The 13,825-nt window shown below is 46.2% G+C and overlaps 1 protein-coding gene and 1 long non-coding RNA gene across 6 annotated transcripts in view; one reads left to right on the top strand and one right to left on the bottom strand.

The window, feature by feature from the left end:
• The window catches only part of ACBD6 (acyl-CoA binding domain containing 6), a 59,352-nt gene that overhangs the window by 9,595 nt on the left and 35,932 nt on the right, over window positions 1–13,825 (top strand). For both annotated transcript variants that reach the window (XM_015869782.2, XM_032446197.1), the window contains exon 4: window positions 6,150–6,232. In XM_015869782.2, coding sequence (XP_015725268.1) covers window positions 6,150–6,232 — 83 coding nt within the window. The remainder of the gene's footprint in view (window positions 1–6,149; window positions 6,233–13,825) is intronic.
• On the bottom strand, window positions 8,571–13,332 carry LOC107317276. Of its 4 annotated transcripts, none has more exons than XR_004308161.1 (4): window positions 13,256–13,332; window positions 12,947–13,017; window positions 11,463–12,475; window positions 8,571–9,916 (listed from the first exon to the last, which is right to left on the bottom strand). It is a non-coding gene; the product is annotated as an uncharacterized LOC107317276 (long non-coding RNA). The 4 variants fall into 4 exon arrangements; XR_001556787.2 differs by having other exon boundaries at window positions 11,463–12,071; XR_001556786.2 differs by having other exon boundaries at window positions 11,463–13,017.

Below are 13,825 nucleotides of genomic sequence, written 5' to 3'. Positions count from 1 at the left end.
AACCTGAACCGCCCCAGTTTGTCTGGAGGAGGGAGGGCACTAACGTGGTGTGTGCAGCCCAACAGCTGGAGCTTGTGTTGTGCTCCCACCCCTGGGAGTTGCTTGGATTGTTCTCTTTGATTTTACATCTCCCTGGAAATTTATGTTCTTAGCACCTTTAATTTATGACATTGCAATCCTCATTCGAGCAATTGATTGAAATACAGCAGTGCCAAGCTGCAAGCCGGCATTTTAGTAAGGTTGAAGTTTAGAAAGCAAAGCAACAATGCGAAATTATATATTAAAACCTACACTGAAATACTGTGCAGAGGTTCTCTGGGTTGTTTTATCCCTAAACCTCTTCACTTTGCAGGATTACCTCTTCTCTTTCCCTCCATATAAGCTTGCTGGAACCTACTGCATAGCAACTACACAGTTTTACTAGCTCTGCTAACTTCTGCTTGTAAGAATGCTTTTCTTTTTCCAGCCCAAATCCAGCAGTGCCACTGTTCTGTAGCATTAGTGCATTGTGTGCAGCATCACATATTCTCTCACAGCCGCTCAGGGATGTTGTAGTAGCTGCCTTCTGGGATTGCAAGCAGGAAATTGGAGGGTTTATCATTTTCAGCCCCTAGTGCAGCACTTTTGGTTAAACATTTAAGCAAAGATGAAGTATTTGTCCTTTTGAATATGCGAATGAATTCATTTCCATCATCTTGGTATAATTCATTATATATATATATATATATATATATCCTGTACTGTTCTGAAATGCATTCAGAAAAATAATCAGGGATATGGCTGTGCCGTGCTGATGCTGAGCACTGCCATAGCATAGCAATGTGTGCAGCATCCCGACATCATGACTCCTGGCTTACTGGTGGCACAGGCACACTGGGCATGGGGTGAATGAAGCCCCTACCTCTGTTTTCCCATTGAAAACAAAGGAAAAGCTCCACGCATCAAAAACCATTGTGAGAGCTGCTGCATTACGTGTGTTGGCTGAGCGTGATATTTCATCTCATGTGCGTGGTAAATTATATACGCTGAGTCATGAAATCAGAGCTACTAGCAACCATAAAGCTTGCTCACAGTTCTGTTAGGCATTTCACATTTATTTCCCCTCCCCTGGCTGCCCCTACGACTAATTTCCAACTGTGTTATGCTGCAGTTTTTAATTAACTCATTATGTGTTAACGGAGTACTCTCTGAAGCCTTCTTTTAGACTGCAGCTCTGTCTAACTGTGCAGCACATAGGTGTTAATAGCAGCATGTTTGTTTTTAGCTTTTAGCTGGGAAGATGTTTCATCCTCATCTCAGATTATGTTTAGAGGAGGAAAAGCTGCGATAAATATCACAGATCTATCAGGAGAACAAACCCAGCCATATGCCATCCTGGGGGATGTACTGCTGCTTTCTGCATGGGACGACTTGCTCAGGTTGTGTAGATAGATCCTCAGTGGTCATTGTCCTTTTCCTATAGCAGCATTGCCCCAAAGGGTTAATATTTACCTTCCCTCCAGTTTGGGTAGTGTGCCGTTCAGCTGCACCGTGCAGATGGATACAGGTGGGAAACACCCTTGGAAGAGCACCCGGCTTGTCCTCATTTCATGCCTCATTGGTCCCCCTGATTGTGTGGGGTCAGGAGCCACTGGGGATAGAAGACCTTTCCTCCCAGCCCTGGACCACCTGCATTTGGGTGCAGCACCCCTCCTGCCTCTGCTCTGCTGGCTTTGGCCTCAGCCAGCCAAGGGAAAGGCGGCAGCAATTACGGCACACACAATTAACGAGCTTCTAATCTCCAGCCTTGCGTGTAATTGCTGCTGTCAAATACAATTAGTGTCTGCCCAAGTTCCCCTCCCAGGGGGACAGCCAGGCCATGGCGTGGGGAGAGGAGGAGGAAAGTGGCTGAAACTTTAGGAGAGTTCACCTGTTCTTCTTGCCTCCCCAGTAACCCTCTCTCCTCAAACAGCGCCCAGAAATGTTAATCCAGAGGGTTAAAGGGATGTGGCAGCTGCCAGAGCACTCTGTGAGCTCTGCCTCTGGGTTTCTTTGGAGAGTCTCCTGTCAGATTTGTCGCCTGAGACAATGCAGCTTAATTACAACTCAATCAGCACGCTTCAAGGGTTTACAGCAAACTGCACAGGAACTGAAGGGTTAGGGGACATTGCTGTCCCTCACAGTGCTGAGCCTCCCCCAGGTGCAGCATGGGGAGGTGTGATTCAGGACAGGTTCCTCCTGCTACCACCAAGCAGAGCTCTGCAGGCATCCCATGCTGCTGCTCCTCCATGCTCAGGGCAGCACTTGTGCTGATTGAAGCCTCATATCTGGGTATTCACTGCTGCAGGGGGTATTTCTCACTTCCCTCTCTTAAGCCAGGTACTGCTGCCAGATACAGACAGAACCCCAAAGCAGCCACTTGACAGCAGACTGATTCTCTGGGATCATTTTCTTCCTGCTGCAAGAGGAGAAATGGATCATGTCGTAATCATGGGAGACTCTTAAGACCAAAATAGAAGGCGGACTCAAAACCTCTGCAAAGAAAATGTTTGTCTCCCTAATTGTTTTTTGCTTCCATAATGCTTAGTATGATAAAACTATCTTTCCCCTTTATTTTTCAATCGCAATTAGACTTTAATGTGGTTAAAGCTTGTAAGTGACTTTGAGCTACTGTCGCACTGAGGAGGAGATGGAGCTGAAATTGTCAGTGAGGCATCGGACAGGGTTTTTTAATGTGTCTGTCATTGTATGTTAACCTCTGAACCAGGACACGGTGTCTGTTTGATGGCTGACAACAATTGGAAGGTATACGCCTTGACATCGTGGATAAAGGAAGATGGGGAAGCGGGGGGAAAAAAAAAATGAATTAATGATGTTAGCAAATGTTAGTCCCTGTATTTCCATCCTGTTCAGAAAGAGGTTGTCAGGCTTTGAGACTGGCTGGAGCAGCATTGTCCGTGACAGCCAGTCCAGATGCAATTGTACCTTGACTCGAGCCAAGCTTTTATTGACAAATACAGTGCTGGGAGGTAGGGCTGGGGCTGCTCTGCTGTCCCCTCCAGGCAGAGCATGGCTTTATTCCTCCAGCTCTGCTTGACACTTGAGAACGATGGTTCCTTGCTGGAGCTCCCCGCCTTGCTCCAAAATGCATCTGGAGTCAGGGGAGTTGGAAATGCCTCTTAATGAGTACGGCTGCTGCATACAGAAGCGCGCATTTGCCTGTGATTTATTCTAGCTATGGTCAACCAGATCCACCTACCTAAGTTGGCTGTCAGGAGTAATAGTGACTTCGAGATCAGCTGTATGTGTACATAAGCAGCAAAAAGTCAGCAGACAAGAATTAGGGAGGAATTAGGAAATTCCAGTGCCTCGTAAGGCATTTCTGCCTTTCTTTACAACCTCTTCCCCTGGATCTCTTACATGACACTGTTTGTGCTTTGGCGCTTGAGTACAGTCCTGCAAGAAGATTTGTTGCTGTGCTGCTACAAATTCCTCTACCTGCCCATGGTTCTTTAGCTGGCAGTTTGGGAGTAACCCCTTCACACACGTGGCACGTTGTAATTTTGCCTTTTCTCCAGCATCTCTTACGTGGTCCTGACTGCAGATAGTACTGCTGGCATCTATGCTGAATCAGGGGAGCAAATTATGGGAGCCTGGGATCGTGTTATTCCTTAACTATCATTAGTTACATGTGTATCTGCAGTGCTTTGGACAGCATGCCAGCAATGAAAGAAATTGAGCTGGCTTAATTGAGAGCTGTATAGTTAATTATCAGTGCTTTTTTAAAGGAGGAGAGAGAATTTGCAGTGTCAGGGTTTCATTTTGCCATGGTTTGCAAGGTAACTCACTGGTTGTCATCTGTCTGGGTGTGATGTTTGCTTTGTCTCTTCAGCCCCAAGAGCCCTTTTTCACTATAGAGATGTCAGGAGATGTAAGAACGACACCAGCCCATTATGGATCCATTCAGCTGGTGTGAGCAGCACCAAAACCACCAAACGGTTCCTCTTTGTGCTGCAGTGTGGCTTGGAATGAGCAGCAGCTCCCATCCCACCTCTTGCCTGGTTTCTTTGCTCCACCACCCTTGGGTTTCACAGGGTACGGATGTTGGCAGCAGGCAGCTGAGCTCAGTGTATGGGCAGGTTGGCAAGGCTGGATGGAAGGAAACCAGCCTGTGCCTGCATCAAGGCTGAGCTCCCATCACTCCTGGGAAGGAGTGCTGTTGCAAGGCTGGGCACATTCCCCTTGGGAAGCCCAGCCACAGTGATGGATGATGGAGCACGGTGCTGCTTTTAATGGCTTTGCAGAGCACAGGCACACGCTGAATCCTGAGAGGCTAGCTGAGACTTTGGCTGTACATTTGTCATAAATTCATTCTGCGGACTGTGATGGAATAAGCTTGGTTCCACATTCATAGGTTGGATATTGGGTTCCCTATTTCTGTATGAAGGAGAGGAGGTAAAAGCTGCTTGGACAAAGCAACCTGTATATGGATTAAGAACCAGAGAAGTTGTCATCCGAGCATTTTTGGGAAAACCTCTACCATTAAGTTTCCCAATGGCCTTAGCTGTTCTCCATCAACATGATTAATCTCTGGTGGAAATGCAGCAGGTTGTGCAAAGAAGGCGAACTTAATCCAAGAAACCTGTTCTACAATTTCAGCCACTAAAAAGGGGAAATGTATTTTCTCAAGCATTGTTTCTGGCTTTGAAAAAGAAAAGCAACCACCCAAAACTGTGGTGGTAAGAAAGGAAAGAACACAGATTTAAAATGTCCTTGTAGTTTTTGGAACTGGTTGGGAGTCCATTGGCCCCCAGCATCTAAGCAGATAGGCTAAGTGTGAGTATAGCATCACATCATAGGAATAGCTCTTCCTTTCATAGGAATAGCTCTCACATGCGGTACCAGCTGATCTGAAATTAATTCTCTTTCTAAGTGGTGTGGAAATAATTGATGGACAGTAAGGTTCTCTGCTAAATAATTTTTTAAGAGGGGCACTGCACTGTGAAGACTCCAAAGCCCTTTCCCTTCAGGAAAGAACAACTTTGTGTCACCTTTTGCTCTAAATTAGAGCAAGCCAACTTGCCACAGAATGGCTTTCATAGCCAATTTCCTTTCAGTCTTTTCTTTTAGAGTAGTGCTATCTGCAAGCCCAAATATTATGGCTTTGGACTGGGCTGAAAGGTGAATCTGGTTCAAGCTGGGCAGAATATAAATGTACTATGGGGGGGAAAAAATGTTTAAAACAAAAGCAGCTTAGGGAGCCTGGAAGGAAGGCAACTTAAAGCATTTACTTTAAAAAAATCAACATCTTTCTATGTAGAATTGTGATGAGGCAGCACCATTTTTTGGCGTAGTCAGCAGTGTATTGCATCTACTGATAGGGGGCCAGAGTTGGGCCAGCTTTCCCTTACTTCTCTGATTTTATTCATCTTGGGTATGATGATCTCTTGTCGCGGAAAGCAGAACTGGCCATTGCCAAGAGCACGTTGCAATTAATGGGCTATTTTGTAAGGCAGCATTGCTGTGAGTTGCAAACCAGTTTTGAGTGCTCACCTGGAGAACAGGGTACTGGATTCCCTAGAGCAAGCAGGGCTCCTGTTGGCCAGCACAAGAGGGTCAGGCTTTCAGACACAGGCTCTTAACTCTGCTCTGCAAATCTGGCATGGAGTTAAAGTCAATTGCAGAGCCCGAAGTGCGGGATGCTTTTTGAGAAGGTAGGCCTGCGGCTGCGTATCGATCAATCATCTCTCTAATTGTTCATTTCTATTATGGTGGGAATCATTCAGAATCCTAGAGTTCCTGGGAGTAAATCATTTGGAAATGCTACCCATTATAAAATTTAATTTTAAATCTATATTAAATAGATTTCCAAAGGCAAGCTTTGCAATCTAGTAACGTAACATTATGCCGCCGCACAGAGGCTCGGCTTTGGGTCCTTGGGGGCCATGGCAATGCTTTGGGACCCTGTGAGCGGGATGGCCGGGCCACCAAGCACACCTCTGGGGTAAACCCATGTCTGTGTGCACAATAGCATCCATCTACCTCTTCCTCCACATGGGAAGGGTCACAGATGGGGCTTTTAGCGGGCTGAGCTCACTTCTGGGTGTGGGAAAGGTCTATGAGGTGGATTGGGAGCCAGGATGCTGGACCAACCATTCTTTTTCTTTCAGACGACAGAGAAGAGGGGGAAAGAAAGCAAGACTGCGTTTGGAGGCCCGGTTGTCAGCTCGTTGTATCAAGAAGAAACAATCAGGTGATTATCTGTGCTGCACTTCAGTTGAAAACAGTATTTTTCACATGTCATCTCGTTAAGCTTTTTTTCCTAATATCACACAAGTGTGGTGGCAACTACAACAGGATAATAAATGACAGGAAAGAACTTTTCAGGTCCATAATCATTTAAATCAATAACTCTCTGTATCACTGCCAGGTACTAACCTTTCCCTGGTGCGAGATGTGGGGGGAAGGGCAAGGCTTCCCATTTTTCAGTTATATGGCTAAGAAAAGGTAATATTGGCTTTTTTAATAGAAAGCTATTCAGACACCACCTTTCTCAAATAGTTATTTCTTTACCAATATGTTCATTAAGGTCTGTTCAGTGAAGGTTTTAATATTGGACAGTGTTTGCCTTCAGGGAGAGTTTGCACCTTATATCAAATTAATTTTTTCTAGGTTCTGCAGCTAGCATAGCAGAAATGCATTTACTGAGCTGGAATGGCTGCTATTTAAAAACTGTCAGAGTGCAAGTACTCGGTGACATTAGCTACTGAATAAGGACAAGTGGCTTTTTTTGCTTGTTTTTTATTGTTCCACACTGCTAATCACAGGAGTGGTGTTCACTCCCATATGTGAAGGGTTACCTGGAGAATCTTTGAGAATGCAGCATCATTTTTAGTTCAAATGAGTGGGCTGAATGAGAGGGCTAAATGTTTGAGCAGTGTTTGCTGTCGTGTTGCAGTGTTTGAACATTTAACACAGCATTTCTTTGACTGGTTTTCACACATGAAGCTCTGCAAGGAGATCAGGTAGGAACTGGAGCAGGCAAACACAGCAGCAGCACTGCGCTCAGCTGCTGTGTGGGCACATCCCTTGGCATTGCAGCCCACCCTTGAGCAAGATGGAGCTGCTGGCCAGGAGCAGCCAGGCTTGGAGAGCCATCACATCTTAACATGCACCTGGACCTTGACCAGACAGGCAGGTGTGACCTTGCTTTAACGTACTGCTTGAGGAATAGCCCCTCTGCTAGCCGCAAGCTCCTTTTTCTTCCCTGCTCTGTCAGCGTAGGTCTCAGCCAACATCCTTAATGTCATAACTCGACCTTGTGGTTTGAATCCTGTTTGAGCTGCTCATTCAGGAGCTGAGCATATTAGCGCTGCCTTGCATTGAGTGCTGAATGAGATGTTTATTCCTACAGTCCTTTCAGTGTCTTTCCTATCCCAGGTATTGACTGTGCACCTTCTGAACGTGAAATAAAGCCCAGTATCCAGAAAAACAGACATTGCCCCAGCTGGGTTACTGGTCTAAATCTTCATCTTTTTCTTTCTGTTTCTGTGAGAACATTGCTTGTGGAGGACTTGAAGATGATCACAGCTCCAAATAATAAAACCTCGAGCCAGCAAATATTTGCATGTTGGTAGTTAGCAGTAAGTGTGATGCTGCAGGTTCTGTGTGTGGGTGCTGCTTCGTAGCCTGAGATCTGAGGAAAGAAACTGCAGACCAGCTGGTGGACTGGGTTGTCAGTGGTGGGCCTTACCGATGCTTTGCAACAAGCTTGCCAAAACTGAACTACTACTCAATCCACTCTAGTCTCTGTTTCCCTGAGCTGTTGATGGGATAAATATTTTCCAATTATAGAGCCATAGTTAGGAAGCCCAGAATGAGCCCAAATCTTGTTTTGTCTACTAAAAACTAAAACTTGAGTCCTCCTCAGGCCTGGGATCTGACAGACTGCTGAAAGCAATGAATTTCGTAGCAAGCAGCACAGTGCCAAATGCAGGCTCTCATATGCCCTTTAGGATTCAGCTGATGCAAAGGCAGAGAAAGGCTGTCCAATTTATCTGGAGCCCAGCATCTTCACAGCCTCACCGGGCACCAGCAGGTAGGCAGGAGTGCAAGTGCAGAGTTTTGAAGGCTCACCTAAGCAGATTCTCTTAATTTATGCTTACCAGAAGCATCTGAACAGTTGAACAAATGATTACGTAGCAGCAGCTGGCAGTAGGTTAATAGGGAGATGAGAGATCTTGTTTTAAGAGTAGTGTAAACCGTGAGTTCACTGTCAACAGTCAGTTACTAAAGCAGTGCTTTTACTGCTTTCTGCTTTCTAAAATATTCATAAATAATGCTTACATTCCTTTTATGGAACGAAGTGCTTGTCTTTTAGGGTACAAATCTGTAAATGCTGGGCAAGGGGGAATTGCCATACCATACCCTGAAGTCAGGTGGATTCGGGGTTGGGAGAGCTGGGATGCTGCCAGGGCTGGATTTGCCTTATCGCGAATTATCTCGAATGTTTCCACTTTGAGAACAAGATAGGAAAATGGTCAGTCTGGCTCATGTAACTACATTGTTCCAAATAAATTCGAGAGCATCCATTGAAACAGGTTATACTGATCTAATTAAATCAATTTAGAGAGAGATTCAGTTAAATCAGTGCAATTTGCGTGTTCATAGATCAATCCTCAAATCAGGAGAAGGTCTCTTGAGCTAATGAGGCATAGCAGTTATTTACTTTGGGGTGCTGGGCACTGGTCATCAATTAGGAGTCATTAATAAAGCCTGGCAATAAGGAGCTGAAGTACCCCCAGTGACTAATGGGGAGCAGTTGCAAAATGTATTAGCATAGTGCTCTGCCTTTGTGTTTCTCTGTAAATCACTTATCTCACTTTGAGCATTAGATAAAAATAATGGGTACTGGTGGTAGAACTCGGAGATTCCCCTTGAAGGAGGGTTTGGAAATGATCTGTGGCTTCAGGCTGCTCAGCAGTGGTGGGTATAGTGTTGGGTTTGTTTTTTTCTGCTGCATAAAGCTTCACGTCTGGTTTTAATGCCAGAATGAAAGCAGCAGTGGCTGAGCTCTTCCATGAGCAAATAACTATAATTACAGTTTCACAGAGCTGAGAAATAAACAGTGGGATGAGTCCGACTGATGTGCCACCGATACAAATCTGAGACATGGACTGAGGGAGGTGCCCAGGAGGGCTGCACAACTGGAAATTCAACTTCAAAGTTCTTTTTAAGCATTTTTTAAGGAGAAAAAAAAATGAATAAAGAAAGAAGGAACGCAGTTTACAAATGTTTCCAGCAAACTTGGCAGATAGCAAATGCTTCTGCCAGACGTCTGCTTCCATTTCCAGGCACAGCAGAGGAGCTGCTTGTGTGTGGAGCGTGTGTGCTGGGATGGAGCTTAAATCCATTGGGTGTCTCTAAGGTCCCACTTGAGCTGTGTGCTACACTCTGCCATCCCAAAGGGTGAAAAGAGCTCTTTTCTGACAAACCATCACGCTTTCCTGCAGCACTATGGAGCAAAGCACACCACATGGGCTCACTGCTGGTTAGGAAGAGGGGGCCATTGGGCACTCAGGTGGCAGCCAGCACCCCCAGCACCCCTCTCCCTGTCCCCCTGGCGTTTGGAAGCCAGCCCGCTGCCATGTAATCTATCAGAATTGTATTAATCCCGCTAACGCAGCCGCCATCTGGCCCCGCTGCCGGCCGGCTCGCACGAGCCCCCGTGATGGATGGGCTCTGGAATTGATTAGTTGTTCTGTGAGACAAATGAACTGTTTTGGCAGAAAATACCAGAGGTCGCTGCGTGTGGTCAGGCACAAAGGCTGCTGAATTTTAACGAGCTGCTTCCAGCATCCGTGGTCAAGGTGCTGCTTCGCTTCACAGCCTTTTGGGGAGAGCCCTGGTTTGGTTCCTTCCTTCCAGGGAACGCCAGCTATGGAAACAAGAGCAGCGCCAGCGTTAGGTAGAAATGAATGCTCTGTCCATGGTGCTTCCACAACACCCGCCAGGTTTGCCCTCTACTTATGGCTTCCCCCGGGTGGTGACCTTAGGACTGTGCTGGGCAAAGGGCTGGCCTCACTCAGGCCTCCTTCCCTGGCAGCTCCCAATGGGGCTTTTCACGGCTGTTCCCCCCTACCCTCCCCCATCATGACGCTGCTAATCTGCCAAAGTGCCGTGCGTGGCGCGGCGTGTGGCACCGGCTGACACATGTCTCACTGCGTCCCCACAGCCCCCCAAGGACCGCACACAAGTGTACAGGCAAGTGGGCAACACTCCCCCTGGGACAGCCTGCCGGTTCCAAATAAACTTGAGTTATGGATTTATTCAGCTTGTAAAACCTCAGCTGGCATAAATAATTGAGAAAGCAAAGGTTTGTCTGCGGTGCATACCTCAGGGACCCACTCCTGCCTCCCCCCTCCCACCACCCTTTCTTATGAAAATGATCCCAGTTGCACTGATAGATAATAACAACACCAAGCAATTAAAAGCTATGGGTGGCTGGAGAGAGGAGAAAAGGTTCAGTTAATGAGCTTTTCCTCTTCCTGCGCCCAAGAGAGCCTCAGAAGTGACGAGGCGATTAAAGCGAAGAGATAATTATAGATTATGTGAAAATGGGTCCCATGGGGGCCGAGGGCCTTGACACAAACACTGAGTGCTGCGAGTTCCTCTCAGCTCCCTGCACGCTGCCGCTCTGGTGGGCTCCCATTGCATGGCCATGCCACCTGTGTGCAGCACCAGGGCCAGGCAGCCCTCACTGAGCATCTTTTGGGACACAGATGTGGGAAGGGGCAGAGGAAGCACAAAGCAGGACTGGATGGACTCCTCAAAGCCTTAGACCAAAGGTAATCTGTGAGGGTGGAAGGTAGCGGGGCCAGCCTGGGGGGTGGTACCAGTTAGGAATTGGGATTAGGTAGATTTACTGTGCCCCAGGTAGGGAGGAAGTGAAGCCTGATTAAGCAACAGTAGATCTTCCCTATGAGCTAAAGCCATTGGCTTGACCCCTCCGTTTTTCAAATGGCTTATATAGAAAGCTTTGGAAGCCTCCAAGACTTGGGAAGAGGAGGTGGTTTGGTGTAAACTCACCTGCATTATCTTCAAGGGTAGAAGGAACTGCCCGTGCTTTACCTTCAGATGACAGGTGTGGTCCAGGTTGATTTGATAGGTAACCTTTAAAGGTCCCTTCCCCATCCAGAATCTAAGGATTCTATGATTTTGAATGGGGGTTAGCATCTCCTACTAGAATGGGGAGAGCAGAAGTCAGTTTGAGAGGTAGAATGTGTTGGGGAGGGAGGAGAGAAGAAGCCCTTCCAGCCATCTGCAAGAAATAGGTGGGAACCCGTTCCTTGTAGGTATCAGGTGGTCATGCATTTGAGGAGGACTCAAGAAGAGGCAAGGCTTGTATGTCACATAGTCTGTCACAGAAACAAACTCACCTCAGTCTTTCTTTTAGCTACCATTGGAAGTAACTGCACACTTACCCAGTGGTTTGAGTTTCCTGGTCTTTCCCATCTCAAGGTGTCCTGAAGGCTGCATTTTTCATAAATGGATACTTTTAAAAATCACTAGAAACGCTAGAATCTTTTCCCCTGTAATGTGGGTCAAGCAACATTAGGATGTGACATATTCTTGTATTTCTGATGTGCTTCTGCCTGGGTTTTTAGGTTATTTTGTCTTTTAGGCCTTGCTGCTGACTTTTATCAGCTTCATAGGTAGCGTGCACATGCTGCCTGGTCTACAGACCATGCATCCAACTTGCTTCCTTATAACTGCTGTGGTGGAGGGGTTGTTTTGTATGTATGCATAAACACGTGTGAAACAAGTGAAAAATCCTCACGTGCTTTTGTGCCGCATTTCTTATTTCTCGTCTGTCTCTAAAAGAAGAAAAAAATAATCCAGATTATATAATCTTTGTGAGTTTTTTTTTTCCCTCCAGTTACCTTTCTGGTTTCGGCACTTGGCAAGAACAAATTGTTTTGAATGTCTGAAGTACAGACATTGTTTTGCTTGCAGTAAAATATCTTCATTAGGACTGAATGGACTTCCTTCAAATCTGCGTGCAAAAAAAGCTCACTTCTCTTTCTTGATTTCTGTAAAATAGAGGGATAGAATATATGCTAACAATTCTTTTTTTAATTCAAAAGCAGGAGCCAGGAGATTTAAAACTCGACAAATAAACACCTTGTAGAAAGGTGAAATTTCCCAAAGCATTACACCTTCATATAGGGAGATTGCTATTTTGGAGTAATTCCATTGTGGAGATAGAAAAGTGGTTTTTTGGAAGGGGAATACATAGACTATTCACAGACGCGGTTGGTTCAGAAAAGCTAAATCCCACCCAGATAGCTGTGTGCATTTTTCTCCTTACAGACAACACCAGTATGCTCAGGAGAAGACTGGGAGCTTGCCTGGAGGTTGTGGTGGAATGTTGGCCCACTGCTGCTCCATTGGTGTTAGGAACATGCCCTCCTGCTGTGCTCTAGCAGACACGTTCCTGTGGAGCACAGGGAGAGAGCAGCTGCTTCACTGCTGCTGTTTGCCTTCCTGCTGGTGCCTTCAGCTGTGCCATGTAGGGTCCAGCAGGGCTTTCAATAGCCAAGAGCATGCGTGAGAGGTCAGACTGGCAAGGCAGGGCTAGAGGTATGTCTCTGCTTATCAAATCAGCCCTTGTTAGAGGGGGCAGGCATGCCTCATAACCTCCATCATGAAGCTGTCAAGCCCCATCTTGAGCAGCATAAGCTTTTGCCTTTTCCAATCCCACCATGAGATCCTTTTTTTCCTCCAGAATTCAAAGTAATTGCATTTAAAGCACGCAGTGATTTGTTCCCCAGGAGCCTGCACAGCATACAGACAAGACCTCCAATGAATGAGTCCTTGAGAGAGCAGTTAAGGAATTGGAAGGCTTCTGTAGCATCCTTGGGCCTGCAAATGAAGTATGTGATCTCATACGGCCCACAGCTCTCACCTGGAAATGTGCAGCTCAGATGTGCCAGAGGACTGCTTGCGTGCAGAGAGTTGGGGAGATCATAGGACAGCCTGGGTTGAAAAGGACCACAATGATCATCTTGTTTCAACCTCCTGCTATGACCACAGCCTTGGTTTAGAGCAGCAAGTAGGGCCTGCATGGGACCAACACATGCTCCCTTAGCCCTACTTGCTGGGCTGTGGCAAGTGTTGCAATTACACCATATAACAATCAGAAAGATCAATGTGATAGAACAGTGATACAGGAAATCCAGTAACAAAGGAATTAGAGCAATGGAAAAGTGCTTACCTGTCTCTGAAGATCTAAGCTTGCAAGGGAAACTCCACAAAAGAGGAATCTCCAGAAAGAGATCCCTCCCCAATGGCAGTCAGCTCTTAAATAAGGTCTAAGAGTGGTGCAGCCAGGCTCCGCTCTTTCTGGTCATGCAGCTGAATTGCTTTCACCTGTGCTCCCAGGGCTGGCCAGTCCCCTCCCCAGGTGCTCAATCAGTGGTTCAGGCCGTGATTCAAAGGTTACCATATGCAACAATAGCTTCTTCTGGAGCTAGAAACAGTATTCTGGCTTCAGACATGCTAAAACTTATTATTACCAGTGAAGCAAACAATTTCAAATGAAGTTAAGACCTACATATGGATTCGTAAGACACAAAAGAGCTTCATACCATTTGCTGGATCTACAGCACTTCTGGGCAATTGGTGAAGCAAGTGCTCAGAACCATAAGGAAAAGGATGGAGAGCTGAATGAAGATACTTTTACCCCACTGTATAAATCTGTGCACCTGCGTATGTAATACAGATTTGGGTCAACCCATCTCAGAAAGTAAGGAGAGAGATTGAAGAAGGGGATGAAAGGGGAACA

The sequence above is a fragment of the Coturnix japonica genome, chromosome 8, assembly GCF_001577835.2.
Source record: "Coturnix japonica isolate 7356 chromosome 8, Coturnix japonica 2.1, whole genome shotgun sequence".
NCBI classification, from domain to species: domain Eukaryota; kingdom Metazoa; phylum Chordata; class Aves; order Galliformes; family Phasianidae; genus Coturnix; species Coturnix japonica.
The sequence above is the reverse complement of the archived record's forward strand: the minus strand, read 5'-3'. Positions and strand labels throughout refer to the sequence as shown.